This window comes from Carcharodon carcharias, chromosome 5 (assembly GCF_017639515.1).
Source record: "Carcharodon carcharias isolate sCarCar2 chromosome 5, sCarCar2.pri, whole genome shotgun sequence".
NCBI lineage: Eukaryota > Metazoa > Chordata > Chondrichthyes > Lamniformes > Lamnidae > Carcharodon > Carcharodon carcharias.
Genome location: NC_054471.1, coordinates 33,164,129 through 33,182,330, shown reverse-complemented (window position 1 = coordinate 33,182,330; position 18,202 = coordinate 33,164,129). Strand labels below are relative to the sequence as shown.

General features: G+C 43.5%; 1 protein-coding gene across 1 annotated transcript in view; it reads left to right on the top strand.

Moving 5' to 3' along the window:
- Nucleotides 1-17,505, top strand: part of LOC121278201 (leucine-rich repeat and fibronectin type-III domain-containing protein 2) — a 162,437-nt gene extending 144,932 nt beyond the window's left edge. Inside the window, exon 3 of the mRNA XM_041188380.1 lies at nucleotides 16,602-17,505. Coding sequence (XP_041044314.1) covers nucleotides 16,602-17,505 — 904 coding nt within the window. The remainder of the gene's footprint in view (nucleotides 1-16,601) is intronic.
- The last annotated feature ends 697 nt before the right edge of the window (nucleotides 17,506-18,202 follow it).

Genomic DNA, 18,202 nt, shown 5'->3' with positions numbered 1-18,202 from the left:
ATCCAGGAGATGTAGTATACTTGGATTTCCAAAAGGCATCCAATAAAGTGCCACAGAAAAGACTGATACATAAGGTAAGGGTGCATGGAGTTGAGGGTAATATATTAGTATGGATAGAGGACTGGTTAAAAGACTGGAAGCAGAAAATAGGGATAACTGGGGCATTTTCAAGTTAGCAGTAACTATGGATTGCTGCAAGGATTAGTGCTGGGGCCTCAGTTATTTGCAACCTATATTAATGGCTTTGATGAAGAGACAGAGAGTAATTTATCTAGGCTTGCTGACAATATAAAGCCATCTGGAATGTAAGCTGTGAGGAGAACACCAAGAAGCTGTAAAGAGATATAGACAGGTCAAGCAAATGGACAAGGTAGCAGGTGGAGTACAATATGGAGATGTGTTAGGTTATTTATTTTGGCAGTAGGAACTGAAAAACAGGTTTTTTAAAAAGGCATGAAATGTGTAAATATTGATGTCCAGAGAGACTTGGGTGCACTTGTACAAGGAACATAGAAGGTCAGCATCTAGGTAAAGTAAGTCATCAGGAAGGCAAATGGCATGTTGGTCTTTATTGCAAGAGGATTGGAATACAGAATAAGGAAGTCTTGTTATATGTCTCTGAGGTTTAGAAGAATGAGAGGTGATCTCATTAAAACATACAAGATTCTGAAAGGCCTTGAAAGGGTAGACACTTGTAGGTTGTTCCCCCTGGCTGGGGAATCTAGTACATTGGGGCACAATCTCAGGATAAGGGGCCAATCATTTAGGACTGAGATGAGGAGAACTTTCTTCACTCAGAGGGTTGTGAATCTTCTATAATTCACTGCCTAAGTTTGTGGTTGAGGCTAAAATGCTCAGCTCATTTAAAAAGTACCCGTATCTGCATCTGAAGTGCTGTAACCTGCAAGGCTACAGACCAGGTGCTGGAAAGAGGGATTAAAATAAGTGACTAGTTTCTTTTTTCTCTTTTTTGGCCGGTGCAGACACAATAGGCTGAAGGCCTCTTCCTGCATCATAACTTTTCTATGGTTCTTTGGTTCTGGGAATTCTCCAGGCAGTTGTGGATGTTCCTTCAATATTTTAGGGCCGAAATCGATGGATTTTTGGTCTCCCAGGGAATCAAGGGATAGGGGAACAGATAAGAAAATGCAGTTGAGGCAGAAGGTCAGCCTTCTTCATCCTGATTGGCAGAGCAGGCCTGACGGGCCATACAATCTACTCCTGCTCCTATTTCTTAGCTTCTTATGTTTTCACTCCTCTTTTGATGTCTCCAGCACATGCTGATCAGAGGAATCACCCCGCTTTATTATCAGACCTCTGCAGTTGTAATTGGCTATTTCTCCTACAGTGTTTTAGGGAAATATTAATTTACTGAAGAAGAACTGTCACTTTAACATGGAATGGCAAGTGTAAGAATGCCACCGTACACACATGCATGGTAGTGAAAGCCAAGGGTGAGACGTCAACGATGAACAAAGAAATGAGGATAATGGAATCTAAAGAAAACACATAAGCCAAGAATATAAACAATAGTGAAGGGAGCACCAAAGTGGGATATGATGACCTTAGGAAGGAGGTTAGGAAGGCAAAGATGAAGTATGAAGTGAAATATCAAATGACATTAAAAAGAAGTAATAAAGCATTCTATGGACCACAAGCAACAACAGAAGAGTTAAACTAGTAACAAGCCCACCAAGGGAAGAGAAAGTTAAACTCTCAGGAGATGGCGCTAAAAAGACTGGGATACTGAATAGTTACTTTGCTTCAGTTTTCACTGAAGAGGCACCAAAGACGAACTACCAATCTTAGGAGAAACCAGAAGAAACATTTTAAGAGCTAAGATAGAAAGAAAAAAGATTCTCAACAAACTTAAGGTGGACAAAAATCTAGGTCCAAGTGGATTGCATCTGCAGATCCTCAAAGAAGCTAGGAAGGAGCTAGCAGAGGCACAAATATCCAAATATGAAAATTCAGTAGGAAAAGAATTAGTGCCAGAGGGCTAGAGAACAGAAAATGTCATTCACATTTTCAAAAATGTAAACAGAACTAACTCAGAGTGATGGATATGTGGGTTGTCACCATTGTTATGATGTAGCAGATGAAAAGTGCCAGGCAGACTACATCCATGAGGGAAACTTGGCCACACTGTCACAACAGTTTTACAATTTGTATTTATTATGCAAGGATTTGTGCACTGAATTCAGAAGTAGTGAGTCCACTAACACTTTTAGTGATTTTAAAAATGAAACTATAATATTTATTAACAAAAAAATTCAATCACATACATAAGATGACAGTTACTTGATATTATGACAAATCCCAAAATTCCTAATTAAACTGAATTCCAACTACAGCCCCCTTTAAGGCACCAGCCCAAAATAGATTTTAAATTTAAATAGGTAATCCAGCAAGGTTACCACAGCACCAACAACTCAAGAGTGGAATTCCAAAGGCTTTTAACACAACTTTAGTTATTGGAGCAGCATGTCTTCAGAGTGGCTAGGGCTTATTCCAAGTCTATGTCACACGGTGTACCTTAGTGTAAAATCCCATTGTTCTACATGGAAATTTACTTTTCCTATAAAATAAAATCTTTTGTGTTGTCAATAGAGTTTTTATCCTTTTGGGAAAAATAAACATAATAACCTTGCCCTATTTATCTGGTAAGTTGTAAACACCCTATCATCCCATTGCAAGTTAAAAATCTCCCTATTTATCTTAAAATGCAAAATTCATTCACACCTTACATACTGACACTTGTACTCTAACTCACTCATTAGCAATTCAAATACTCTTTTTACACCTGACTCTTCTGATAATTTCAACCTTGCAGTATATCTGACTCAAATTCAACTAAATCAGTCACACAGACAGAACCATTCCACACTGTCAACATGCGATAGGATTATGAAAAATGATAGTTTGGGACACCATAATGAGGTTTGGCTGAGAGCCCAGACATCTATTACTCTGTTGAAACAGCTGTGTCCTACTGACAGTTCATCTTCTCTGATCTATTCTGTCAATTTCACAATGTTTACACAAGATAAAGAAGTTCCAAGTGCTTGCACTTTCTCTTACTGATACTTTAAAGGCTCTGGATGATTGACAATTTTAAAGCACTGCTGTAAAAGCAATTTTCATTCATTAATGACAGTTTTAAAGAATATTTTTCACATATGATTTTGTTACTATAGGGTTTGGTAGTTCTGTACAAAGTGTGAACGAGATGAAGGGGCTTGAAAGGGCCATAGGTTGGCATGGAGAGAATGAGGGGTCATGGGGATGGTGAAATGAGACCTGGAACTGCTAAGAATGAAGCCCTGAACAGCGATGAAGCTGCCAGGTACCAACAAGCAACTGGCTGCAAACTATCTCCAAAACTGCTCACTACTCACACTGGCAATGCTGCTGACCCTTTTTATCCTGCACTTGGATGAGGTTTGTGAAAATGTCACCTGCCCGTTTTGCCTGTGCGATGAGCAGAAAATTGCACGGGCAGGGAAAATTGGACTATTAAGGGCCTTAAGTGGCCTTTTAATTAATGGCGGGCGCCAACTGAGCGAAATATTGTGTGAGTGCGCGATGACGTCGGGCGCTATTTTGCTGCCATTTGAGGGCCCATGAACCAGGAGCCCTTGAAAAGCCAGCCCGAGTCCACAAAAATTGCAGAAGTCTAGGAAATGCCTATCCCTGCAATAGAGCCGGCTAGGCCAGGAGTGTAGGGGATCCGGACCAGCCCGCTTGTGAAAATTAGGGGCACCGTGAATGGGGCCAGGAATCCCAGAATCGGGATCCGGTCGCCATTTTCAAAAGTCCAGTCTCTGTGAAATCCCAGCCCATTGTGTGCAGTTCTGTTCTTTATGCTATCGAAAAGGGTCTTAAACATTGAAACGCTGGAGAAGATACAGAAAATATTTAGCCAAATGACACCAGAATTGAGAGAATGCAACTATCATGAGCAGTTCAGGGCTCTTTTGTCTCAAAAAAAGAGAAGACGAAGACAAGGCTGGTTAGAGATTTCCAAAATTATGAAGGGATTCTACAGGGTAGATATGGAGAAAGAAAGAAAGACTTGCATTAAATAGCAATTTCATGACCATCGAACTTCTGAAAGTGCTTTACAGCCAATGAAGTACTTTCGAAGTGTAATCATTGTTGTAATGTCGGAAACACGGCAGCCAATTTACACACAGAAAACTCCCACAAACAACGATGTGATAATGACCAGATAATCTGATTTGGTGATGTTAATTGAGGGATAAATAGTGACCAAAGCATTGGGCATAACTCCCTTGCTATTCTTCAAAACAGACCTTTCACATCCACCCAGGCAGGCCAATAGGGCCTCACTTTTGATGTCTTATCCAAACAATAGCACCTCCAACAGTGCAGCAGTCCCTCAGGAGGGGCTACATGGGAATATCAGCCTTGAATTTATGCTTAAACCCTAGAGTTAGTGGGACTTGAACTCAGAATCTTATGATTTAAAGATAAAGGTGACACAGCTGAATAAATTGTTTCTACTTGTTACTGAAGCCAGCGCAAGTGGCATAAATAAAAGATAGACTTAAACAGTTCAAAACACACACAAGAAAATGAAATTAGGAGGAATTTCTTTACACAAGGGGTGATGGAGGTGTGGCGCGTATTGCTACATGAAGTGATTAATGCATTTAAGGGAAGGGTTGATGCATTCATGAGGGGGAAAGTAATAGAAAGATATAGGGTCATGGTGAGGGGAAGAGGTAATTAGTGTGGGAGGTGGTTCATGCAGAGTGTATACATTGGCATAAATCAGTTGGGCTGAATGGCATGTGTTGTACATTCAGGGTAATACAACTCTATGTAATGAAACCTCTTCAAATTAACCACAGGCTTTCCCCTTCACTGCTTGTGATGAACAATGTTTCATATGAGGCTAGTCATTTGCATTTTTAATTTTTCTGAGTAAATGATTGGAGCATAATCAAATTAAACCTTAATGAGATTGCATGTACTGTACATTTAGTGTGACAAGATTAATTTTCTTTTGGAATGAAAAAGCCGTGGGCTACTGCTGAATTCCAAAGTGTTTTTTTTTTCAATTGAGTGACTATTACAATAAATTACTTGCATTTCTGTGTGTTTTATCAAAAAGAAAAATTCGGATTAGCAATTGCCTATTGTAAATAGAAATCTATCTAAAAAGGGGAGTAGATGACAAGAATAAGGGCCTTCAAATTGAATTTGCCTTTCTCAATTCCAAGGATTTTGTATTGCAGCCAACATGTGTTTGAAAATACTGCCATACTTTATTCAATTTAAGAGTTCCAGCTTAACATTTAAAAGTTGCTCTCTTTCTGAGAAAGTAGAATGAGTAAGACCAGGTGGATTGGTACACACTGGTCTGCCAAACATGAGTCTGCCGGTGATGGAATAGCTGCACATAAAGGTGTCGCTCTCAGATGTAACATTGCAATGTGCAGATCTTGCTTGGTCTGTCTACATTTGAAAATTAAGGATTTCACCATGTGAGTTATTCATTCAGCTAGGCCATTAGGTCTAGGGTAACGAAGAGAAGTAGTGTGACCAATATTCCTCCTCTCACACATATCCTAAAATGGCTGACCAATTAATTGCAAATTATTATCCATAATGATCACTCCAGGTACATCAAATAAACTGAAAATAGTGTGCGTGACAGTTGTGCTTGATGTATTGTGCAATTGTCAAATGGTGAGGTACTTGGTAAATTATTCAACATGGATAAGGAAGTCAGTGCCATAGACATGAAAGAGTCTGATGTGATTTTGGACCATGCATAGTTAGGAACCTCATGTGGAATCAGTGGTTCTTTACGCTGACTCTGCATATGCTCTTGCCATGCCTTGCACTTCTTGACGACATAAATTTCGTTGTTCATACCTGACCAATAGACGGTGTCTCTGGTAAGCCTTCCCTTCCAATCTATATCCATGTGTTGTTGAAGAATATCAGGGTGCAAATGTTCCAGTATGATGACCTGCCAGCCTTTAAAAAATGATTTCTCAGGAGATGCCTAGCTCACCCTGATAAGGCCAAAATGGCCTCAGGTGGTCACGGACATGCTGAATTGAATCAGACCATCATTCAATAATGGTTTTCCACAGTTCATGCAGTGTAGAATCTTTCACCATTTATTTTCGTAGCTACTGGCATTTGCATTGCACAAAATGTACCAGATCAATTTGGAGAGCATCTTCAAATTCAATGTCAATGAAGTCACCTTGGAGCTCTAAAGGTGCATCTTCCACTGTCGCTGGGTTAGGCAATCTGCTCTGTGTATCCAATGTGACCATCAAGTTACCTGGATTGTATCTAACCTCACAGTCGTAACCTTGAATCTTTATCAGGAGACGTTGCAATCTTAGTGGTGCACTGGCCAATGGTTTTCACCAAACCCAGTGGCGTGTGCTCTGACTCTATCACAAATCTTTTACCAAACAGATAGTTATGAAAATGCATGTTTTCAAATACTAAAGCTAATGTGTCCCACTTGGTGTTAGAGGAGTTGGATTGTGTTACAGACAGATATTTTGAAGTAAATGCAATCAGTTTGCCTTTTTGTAATAGGCATGTTCCCAGACTTCTCTGTGAGGCATCTATCTCCAGGGGAGTTGTCTCCCTGGAATTGTAAGATTGCAATGTCGATGCTTCTGATAATGACTGTTTCAGAACTTCAAAGAGATATTGATGGTGTTCGTACAACAGGAAAGGCACATCCTATCTCAACAATTCCCTTTGTGATGAAGAGTTTTGAGTGAAGTTGGAAATGTATGGAGACAAGAAATTAAAGAGACCTAGACATATTCAAAGATTGTTGTTATCTTGATGAGTTGGCATGTTTTTAATATCCTCTGTTTCACTTAGATGGGGGCTTATGCCAGCACTGGAATAAATAGGACTGAAGAAATTGACCTCCTGCACGTGGATGTCACGTTTCAGACTGTTGAACACCAATCCTTCATTACGTGCCACTTACATCAATAAGTGCAAATTATGGCCATGTTCTTGCTTTGTTCTTCCCACAACAGCAATGTTATTGGCAATACTGATGCATCCTGGCACAGTACATGCAATGCTGCCCAAGTGAACTTAAAAGAGATCATGGCCAATAGATAGCTTGAAAGGAAGTTGCTGAAAACAGTGTCAGCCAAACTGGGTATGAAATGTAATAAGCTCTTGGGGCTTCTCCGTGAAATGGGCTGACCAGTAACCATGTTTGGCATCAAGTTTCAAGAAGAATTTTGCACCTGCAACTCTTGGATTTAACTCTTCTAATGTAGGTATTACGTAAGGACAATGTTCAAAGCCACATTTAAATGCTTTGGATCAAGGTATACACTCAATGATCCATCATTCTTTATGACACATGCAATTGAGCTGCACCAACCTGCGTGCACTTGAATTCTTCTAATGATTCCATATTTCTCCATTTTGTCTAGTTCGACCTTTAATTTGTCTTGTAAGTAAATGCTGCATTTATGTGGCAGATCAATTGATAGACTTGCATTCTCTTCTGGGTGTAATGTTGCAGTTCCTTGAAACTGCCCATTTTGTCAAAACGTTTTGGATACATTGATATTTACCCATGAACTGAGGCGTTGGAGTATTTTCTGAGGTTAATATGCCTGGTGAGGTCTGATTGGTTCCATGGGTTGTCAGTAGTATGAGGTCACAGCATGCCAGTAGACCTGCTATCAGTGGGCCTTTAGTCTCCTCGATGTAGAACATCCTGATACCCAGGAGGATTGATTGCACTTGCACTCCAGGACAATGGGTCCTGCACATGAAATTAGTGAACCGTTGTATGCTAGAAGTTGTGCAATAGTAGGTTTCACCAAGGTCTTCGATGTCTGTGGATACATGCCTTGGCTAGAATCTGCATGGGTAGGATGTTGGCACTTTCCCTTGTGTCAATCCTGGCCAATAATGAATAGTTTCCAACTTTCATAGGACAGAAAATTTGAATCTTGGCAAACATTTCAGTTGGTTTGAGGGTGTCTATGAGATTGACAGTATGAAACTGGTCTTTACTGCTTTTCATCTCATTATGCACATTGTTGCCAATTTCTGGTTTGTCAATCACCTCATGTACGGACAACGGATGGTCATTCTTATTGCTTGAAAGTACCTGTTGTACATGGTCTGTTTGGTTCAGTACACTGCTCTTTGTAGCTGCATCAGCCTTTGCTCTAGTCCACTGTCCCTGCCAGTGGCCCTTTCTGCCACATGCCTTGCAGAATTGATGGAAAGCTGTGCATTTCCTTGGTGCATGTGGAAGGCCACACCTTTGATGTTGTCCCCCAAGGTTTGGGTGTTCTAGTGAGTGTATCAACAATCGGAGTTGTGCTTAGGATCTGAAAGCTTTGTCAACCTGTGAGGATCACTTCATGCTTGTGTCCATCCTTAATTAGCACTTTGATGCTATACATTTTGAGCTTGTCTAGCAGATCTTTCTGGAATGCTTCACCAGCTCAACAATCCTGTCTGCTAGCTCTGCATTTGAAAATTCACAGTATGTGTACTTTTCTCTGCACCTGTTGATGAGTTGGTCTTTGAGTTGTGTAGGCTGTTGTTGAAATAACATAAACTCTAATTGATGAATACAAAAGTTTAAACTGTTACTGTACTAGCGTTCCAGTGTAATCCATATCTATTGGGTATCCTTTAACTCCTCTTCTGTTAATCCTGACTTGTTCAGCCTGTGTACATCTTCATTCCTAATTGCTGGGTGCATTTTTATAGCTTGCTTGACTGCTTCAGACACATCTGAATCAAGAAACCATAACTCTGCACACTGTTTAAACATTTTGAATTTGGAGAGTAAGTCAACTGTGTCCCAACTCAAACTGGGGAACTGTGTGGACATTTTGACAATATCCTGCTTCTTCTATTCAATTTATTGTTCAATAACTCAAAGCCACCCCAATATTATTGCAACCTTCTCTGGCCCAATTTCTATGAAAGATTTGTTTTATTTTGTTTGACTCTCCCTCACTTGCTATTGATCCTGCCTACACGCTGGTCACTTGTCTGTCCTGACTGAGCTAACCAGGTGCTGGCCCTCTCGACGCACTAGCCCACTCACTGAACAGACAGGCTATATACTACAATCGCACCAAGAGGGATCCATTTGCTTACCAACTCTTTACTTGAGCACTGTCCCGGCATGTATCATCAAAGCTTTTCTGTGCAGTTGCCACGCTTCGATTTCAACATTCTCCAACTGTGACTCCTTTGCAGTCTGACCAGAATGTCAAGGGTCACCTCATGCCATGTAGTACGATCTAAAGCTGTTAACCATGTCATACCTGTATTTAATCTTGCTGCCACACTGCTAAACCACCGCTGAGTACCATGTCATGTTTTTATAAGGCACCAATCACTCATAAGGGATGGTATAAACACGTTGTGGGCTCAATTATTAAGATTAGACACATGAAAGCAGATATACATGGATAGAAAGCTTGAAGATACCAGCAGCAGAACTGTGTGTGATGTGTTCTGTTCACAGGCCAAAGGGAAACTGAGACTGGATCACCTGACACACTTCCCCTCGAGTGATGGCATGCTGCTATCCTCGAAATGCATGTTAAATTACCTCTCACTTCTACTTTAAGATGATCCTTAAAAGTTACTTCTTTGACCTGGCCTAATATCCCTGTATGTGGCGTGATGCCAAAGTTTGTTTGTAATGCTCCTGTGATATTTGGGCTGGGATTTTCCGGCCCGCTGTGGCGGGACTCGCTGCGGTGGATTCAGTGGGACCGGATGATCCCAGCGGCGTGTAGGGCTGGAAAATCCTGCCCTTGGTTTGTGTCGTTTTACTGCATTAAAGGTGCTGTATGAAAGCAAATTGTTGTTGTAGTGGCTTGTGAGCGTCAACGAAGTGGGCAGATAATGACAACGGATTTCAATTTTTTGATTGATTACTGGGAAATGGAAGCCAATGAAGAAAAGTGGAGTTTTTCCAAAGATGCATTCTCAGGATGTGGCCACTGCTGGTAAATCCAGCATTCATTGTCTCTCTCTAGTTACCCTTGAGAAGGTGGTGGGGAGCCTTTTTCTTGAATCACTGCAGTGCGTGTGGTACTTGTAGTCCCACAGTGCTATTAGGTAGGAGTTTCTAGCATTTTGACCCAGCGACAATGAAGGACTGGTCAAATTTAAGGCAATCAGTCCGCGCAGTTTATCTTAAAGAGCTTTTCATTAGTTCCTGGAAATCTGGGGCAAACAAAAAGATGTGACAGATTTCTTCGCATTTTGGCCACACAAAGCGTGGCATGCTCTCTAGAACCATAGAACAGTTACGGCACAGGAGGAGGCTGTTTGTCAAGAACAAATCAGCCAGTATCCTTTCCCACCTTTTCCCCATAGGCCCTGCAATGTTTTTTTTATATCTGTTCAGTTAATTATCCAATTCCCTTTTGAAAGCCACCATTGAATCTGCCTCCGCCACACTCTCCGGAGAGGCATTCCACACCTTAACCGTTCACTGCCCAAGGAAAGGCTTTTCCTCACGATGCCTTCGGCTCTTTTGCCAATCACCTTAAATCACCTTTGGTTCTCAACCCTTCAGCCAATGGGAACAGGTTAGTGCTTTCCCCTCTGTCCATGCCCCACATGACATTAAATCAAATCTGTCAAGTCTTCCTTCAACCTTCGCTTCTTATGCAAAACTTCTATGGAGTAATCTGTGGTCTGGAGTATGGCTGTGATTATTAGTTAATGATCTTTCCTGCTCATTTAAAACTAACTCTCTATTCCCCCTCCCCCTGCTCCCCACACCACAACCTATATGGAAATTCATGATATCCAGTACAGCTAGAGTCAAGTTACTGTTTCTGTCGGAAGCTCCTCAGGTCTGAAAAAACAACAAGAACTGAGAGGCTTTCTTTTTCTTTCAATCAATACTTCTTTCTAGATTGACCAGTTGTGATTTGTTGGTGTATGATACAAAATATCAAGGATTCACTTGATAGAAGACTTTTATGTCTGGAAAAGTTTTGACTTATGTTATGAACCGCTTTGGACACCTTGGGCAGAATTTTACTGTTCTCCGTTGGTGAGTTCGCAGGCAGGGGACCCGTAGAATTCTCTGGGTGGTCTTCCCGCCTGCTCAGGACCTTTCCCCCACATTATGGGGGTGTGTGTGAGGCCTACGGCGACCCACCCACCTTCACCCCAATTGAGACCCTTAAGTTCTTTCCCATTTTTAAGCCGGCGGAGAAAGTTCAGGAACTGGGGTGGTGGGGGTGGAAGCCTGAAAAACCACCTCGCTTGAACCTCGGACAGGAAAGTTGGAGAAGGGAAACAGCCTCCATCACTGGCACCCTTTTCAGATTGGGGCAGCCGCCAGGGTTTTCCTCCCACACCACCACCCCAGCAGGTGCTCCCTTCCCTGGTCTCTCCATCAAGACTCACAAGCCCCCTCTCCCCACCACATCCAGACTTCTCTTCCCAAACCCACCAAAGGACCCTGCACCTACTTGGTTCTTTGGATTCTGGTGGTTAGACTGATAGGACTGATTGTGGCCCCAGTCCTGAAGGCTGCTCCCTTTGGCACTGTTAGGATTACAGGGTTGACATCTCAATGGGGAGAGGAGCTTCCTCGCCAGTGAGGGGCTGGGGTCCTGTCTCCAGCCCGTTCACACTCCGAGCGATTAATGGTTGAGAGACAACCAGCACAGCAGGGAAACTCTGCCACCCGTAAAATCCTGCCCCTTAACTCACACGGAGAATTTTTTTTACTCTTTTGTGTGATATGGATATTACTGGCAAGGCCAACATTTGTTGCCCGTAGCTAATTGCCTTTAGGTATGAGCAGCCTTTTTGAACTGCTGCAGTCCATATGGAGCAGGTACACACACAGCTCTGTTAGGATTGCCAAGATTTTGACCCAGTGACAGTGAAAGAACAACGATATAATTCCAAGCCAGGATGCCATGTGGCTTGGAGGAGAACCCGCAGGTGGTGGTGTTCCCATGCATCTGCTACCTTTGTCCTTCTAGGCGGTAGAGCTTGCAGGTCTGAAAAGTTTTTTTCGAAAGAGTCATTGGTGAGTTGCTGCTGTACATCTTGTTGATGGTACACACTGCTGCCATTGTGCGTTGGTGGTGGAGAGAGTGGAGCTGGTGGATTGGGTTCCAATCAAGCGGACTGCTTTGTCCTGGATGGTGTCGAGCTTCTTGAGTGCCATTCGAGCTGCACTCATCCAGGCAAGCGGAGATTATTCCACCACACTCCTGACTTGTGCCTTGTAGATGGTGGACAGGCTTTGGGGAGTCAGAATGTGAGTTACAAGTTATTAGTAGGAATAGCGGAACTTCGGAACAGGAGTAAGTCATTCAGCTCCTCGAGCCTGTTCCACCATTTAATTTTGTTTATGATTAATCTTGGCCTTAGCCTCATCTACAGGTTGAGTATCCTTTATCCGAAACTTTCAGGACCGATTGTATTTTGAATTTTAGATAATCCCGGTTTTCAGATACTGCATATACAATGACATTACAATAGCCCAAGCCTAGGCTAGCTATAATCTAAAGTAAATAAAATGGCTAGATAAGTAAAATGTATCACTGAGTAATAAACAGAGGGGTACCTGTGATAAATTCCTTTTTGACACGTTCACCACAAAAATTGCAAGGTAAACAGTGCAGACAAACAATTAGACTTCCTGCGCTAAAGGTCGAAGAGGTTCAATTTTCAGATTTACTATTTTGATTTACCATCTATATTTTAAAATTTTCAATTGACTTCCTTAGCCTTAGCAGCGCTTTGGGGAAGAAATTTCTAGATTGCCATTACGCTCTGTGTGAAGGAGCGCTTGCTGACAGCACTCTTCAAAGGTTTGACTCTAATGGCTTTGCACCCTATGATGTAGTCTACTTACAGCTAGTCCCTGGATTGGAATATTTAACAAGCTAATGCCATGCGCATCTCCTCTTCCTGTGGCCTTTGAAGATGTCTTATGTAAAATAAGATTAGAGAGTTTGAACTAGGCTCCTGCAAAGCATGTGAACATACAAACATACATACGAACATACGAGTTAGGAGTAGGAGTAGGCCATTCGGCTGCTCGAACCTGCTCCACCACTCAATAAGATCAGGACTGATCTGATTGTGGCCTCAACTCCACTTTCCCCCTGCCCCCTATACCCTCAGACCCCCTTGTCAATCTAGAATATATCTAATTAAGCCTTTAAAAATATTTAATGACCCAGCCTCCACCAATCTCTGGGGAAGAAAACTTCATTGTCGCTGGGTCAAAATCCTGGAACTCTCTCCCTAACAGCACTGTGGGTGTACCTAAACAACATGGGCTGCAGCGGTTCAAGAAGGCAGCTCACCACCACCTTCTCAAGAGCAACGAAGAATGGGCAATAAATGCTGGCCCAGCCAGCGAAGCCCTCATCCCGAGAATGAATTTTAAAAAAGACTCATGATTCTCTGAGAGAAAAAAATTCGCCTCATTTCCATTTTAAATGGAAGACCCCTAATTTTTAAACTGTGTCTCCTGGTTCTGGTCTCTCCCATAAGGGGAAACATCCTTTCAGCATCCACCCTGTCACATTCCCTCAGGATCTTATATGTTTCCATAAGGTCTGTCTCTAATTCTTCTAAACTTCAGTGGATACAGACCCACCCTGTCCAACCTTTCCTCATAGAATAAACCCCTCCTTCCAGGAATCTGTTGAGTGATCCTTCTCTGAACTGCTTCTAATGCTTTCTTAAATAAGGAGACCAAAACTGTATACAGTACTCTAGATGTGGCCTCACCAATACTCTACACAACTGTAGCAAAACATCCCTCCTTTTATATTCCATTCCCCTTGCAATAATTGGAAATGTTTCATTTGCCTTCCTAATCACTTACTGTCCCAGCATACTAACGTTTTGTGATTCGGGTACCAGGACATCAGGAGGGTGGGGATCAGGGGTGGGTGGGGGGGGTGGGGGGGGGATCGGGAGGGATGGGGATCAGGAGGAGGCGGGGATCAGGGGGGATGGGGATCAGGAGCAGAGGGGGTTTGGGAGGTTGGGGGGATTCGGAGGAGAGGTGATCAGAAATTCAGGGGACCAGGAAGAAGAGGGGATTAGGAGGAGGGGGTGGCCAGGAAGAAGGAGGGATTAAGAGGATGGAGTATCAGGAGGAGAGGAGGATCAGGGGAAGAGGCATTGTGAATGAATAGAGATCTGGTGGAGTGGGTATCTGGTGGAAGGAGGGGTCAAGAGGAGTAAGGATCGGGAATAATTGGGGAATCAGGAATGAGGGGGGATCTGGAATGATGGGTATCAGGTATGGGGGGATCAAAATGAGGGGGATTGGGAATGGGTGGGGATCAGGAAAGAGGGAGAATTGGGAATAAAGGGGAATTGAGACTCAAGGAGATCAGGGAAAAGGGGTCATTGGTTAAAGAGACAGATTGGGAGAGCAATTGGAAGGGACTAAGCAAATCTGCTCCCATCCCACCATGTAATTTTTCTGGAAGTGAGGTAAAAGTGCCATTTGCATAGATAAGTAGGGTTTCTACCACAATCCTGGTGAGGTTATGAAGGTAGAGCAGGAACAGCTTTAGGGATATTCCTGGTCAATACATGCGAAGTGGTTTGCGATGTATTGACACAGTAAAGGGTTAGTGATATAGGGTTTGATGCAGTAAGCTGGAAGGAGCATGGTGAGGAGTATCAATACTAGCCTGGACCAGTCGAGCTGAAGGAACTATTTCTGTGCTGTGCATTCTATGTAAATAACATCAAAAGAAATGGGAGCAGAAGCACTCAAGCCTGCTCTGCCACTCAATAAGATCATGGCTGTTCTGATTGTGGCCTTAATGCCACTTTCCTGCCTGGCCCCTATAATCCTTGACTCCCTTGTCAATCAAAAATCTAACTCAACCTTAAATATATTTAAGAGCCCAGCCTCTACTGCTCACTGTGGAAGAGAATTCCAAAGACTAATGACCCTTTGAGAGAATAAAAATTCAACCTCATCTCTGTCCTAAATGGGAGACCCCTTTATCCTGAAACAGTGCCACCTACCTTTCATTCTTCGAAACTCCAATGAAAACCTGTATTTCCATTCATTGTTTTATCTCCACCTTTTAGCCCATTTCGATCCCTTCCCTCCACCGCACCCCCACTAGGGCAATCTATCACTTGCTCATCCTGCTTTCTACCATTAATGTCACCATTAGCACATTCCATAGCTAATATCACCACAGTCAACACCCCTTTGTCCTTTTGCCTATGACATCTTTGGCAATCTCTTCTTTGCCTCCACCTATCACTGGCCCTCTATCCAGCTCTACCTGTCCCACCTCCCTCAACCAGCTTATATTTCATCTCATTTCTATTTTTCCTTAGGTCTGATGAAGAGTCATACGGACTTGCAACATTAACTGTATTCCTCTCCGCAGATGCTGTCAGACCTGCTGAGTTTTTCCAGGTGTTTTTGTTTTGTTTCAGGCCCAAACTGCTCAACCTTCCCTCATAAAACAACCCTTTCACCCCAGGGATCAACCTCATGAACCTTCTCTTAATTGTTTCAATGTAAGTATATCCCTCCTTAAGTAAGGAAACCAAAAGGAACACAGACAAAGGAACATAGGAGCAGGAGTAGGTCATTCAGCCCTTCGAGCCTGCTCTGCCATTCAATAAGATCATGGCCTGATCTGGTTGTGGTCTCAACTCCATTTTCCTCTCTGCCCCCCATAACCCTTGGCTCCCTAGTCTATCAAAAAGCTCTCTAACTCAGACTTGAGTAAATTCAATGTCCCAGCCTCCACTTACTCTGGGGGAGAGAATTCCCATACTAACGACTCTCTCAGAGAAAAATTCTCCTCATCGCCATCTTAAAAGGGAGATATCTTATTCTTAAACTGTGTCCCCTGGTTCTAGTCTCCCCTGCACGTGGATACATCCTCCCGGTATGCACTTTGTCAAGTCCCCTCAGGATCTAATATGTTCCTATAAGATCACCTCTCATTCTTCTAAACTCCAATCGATTCAGGCCCAGCCTGTCCAACCTTTCCCCATAAGATAAGCCTTTAATCGTAGGAATGAGTTGAGTGGACCTTCTGTGTACTGCTTCTAGCACAATTATATGGTTTTTCAAATGAGACCAAAACTGTACACAGAATTCCAGATGTGGTCTTGCCAAGGTCCTGTACAGCTGTTGTAAAACTTCCCTACGTTTATATTGCATTCCACTTAAAATAAACACAAACATTCCATTTGCCTTCCTAATAACGTACTGTACCTGCACACTAACTTTTTGTGATTCATGTACCAGGACATCCAGTTCCCCCTGTACTGCAACATTCTACAGTCTCTCTCCATTTCAATAATATGCTGCTTTTCCATTCTTCCTGCCAAAGTGGACAAGCTCACATTGTAGTCCATCCACCAACATTTTGCCCACTCACAACTTAATCTGTATAGTCTCTTACATAACCTTTATGACCTCCTCATAACTGGCTTTCCACATATCTTTATATCATCAGCCATCTTAATTAAGGCACTATGAATCAAATTTTCACAAGATTAATCGTGTTATTGTTATTTTTTTTTTCCAGGATGATCCCTGCTTCAAATAAAGCCTTCGTCGTGAAGAACCTGGTGTCCGGAGCTGGCTATGACCTTTGTGTCCTGGCGATATGGGATGACACAGCCACCACTCTCACAGCCACCAACGTGGTGGGATGCATCCAATTCATGACTAGAGAGGATTACAATCAGTGTAAATCCTTCCACAGCCACTTTTTAGGCGGGACCATGATCCTGGTGATCGGGGGCATTATTGTCGCCTCGCTGCTGGTCTTCATCGTCACCCTGATGCTCAAGTACAAGTTTTGCAATGGCCAGGAGAAGATGGCAACTGTCAGTGACGAGTGCTCGCAGACGACAGCGGCGTTCCCCATTCACAATGGCATCCTGCCACAGTTCAACCCCAAGGCGGAGGGACGGGGCGAGCTGTTGGAGTTCAACTGCGGCTCCATCCACAGCAGCCTTTCCTCATCCTCGGGCTCGAGCCAGGACTGCTACAGTCTCCACAGTGACAGCAGCACCCTCTCCCGGAAGTGGCGATCCACATCCAGGTCCAGGCACAACATTGACCGCCTTATGGGGGCCTTCGCCTCCCTCGACCTGAGGTGCCAGCGCAAGGAGGAGGATTACAACTCCAAAGCGTCCACCTTGGCTCAGTACTCGGACAAGGAGCCCCTGCTGGGCCGCAGCGAGTCCCGGCTCAATAAGCTCCTCACGCTGCCCATGGAAGGGAAGACTCGGCGCAGCCACTCGTTCGACATGGGTGACTTCGCCTCCACCCAGTGCTACAGCTACCCCAAAAGGATCACCAACATTTGGACTAAGAGGAGCCTGTCGGTCAACGGCGTGCTCGTCCAGTACGACGAGGACGACCTTGAGATTACCAAAGGGGTGTATTCCAGCTCGGACTGGGTGATGGAGAGCACGGTTTAAAGGAGGACTTGGGCAAGGCTGACGGAAAATCTACTGTGAGAGAAGAAGCCGTTGTGGGGGTGGGGTGGGGGGGGTGGGTGGGAGGTGGGAGGTGGATGGGGAGAGCAGGTGCTTTGAGTGCTTCAAGAAATCATGGGTGACTTGACAGGAAAGGAGACGCCAGGAGATTCAGTGAACACAAAATGATGCTCATGGATTCAGAAACAAAAAGAAAGTACAATTCTTGCCCATGATCCTTTCATTATGCACGTCGCACCAAACGACAACGCTTACGAAGCAAACTGGTGCCGGGCCTTTAGCTTTCGAACCTGAACTGGGTCTCACTTTGAATGTGATGTTAACACAGAAACGGACCTGTTAGTGTGTCATGACTGGTATCACAATTAGCTGCAGCTCCTGATACAAAAGGGGAGGCTGCAATGTTAGCACAGTGTCAATTCTTAATGGCACTGCAGTGCTAAAAACAAATTAGATGTTCAGCTCCGTCGCCATCCCTTCCCTGATTTTGTTGCTCTCTTGCCCTCCTGAAGGCATTGACTCTTGCTGGGGTAGGGGTTCCATGGGTGCTGGCTGCCCACTGGTATCTCCTCAATGAGGCCATTCAATGCTTGACTATGGTAGGTCATCAGGCTACTGAAGACTGGAGGGTGCATCACACCCAAGGCTCCAAGAGGTAAATGGGATTGTGTGTTTTTGC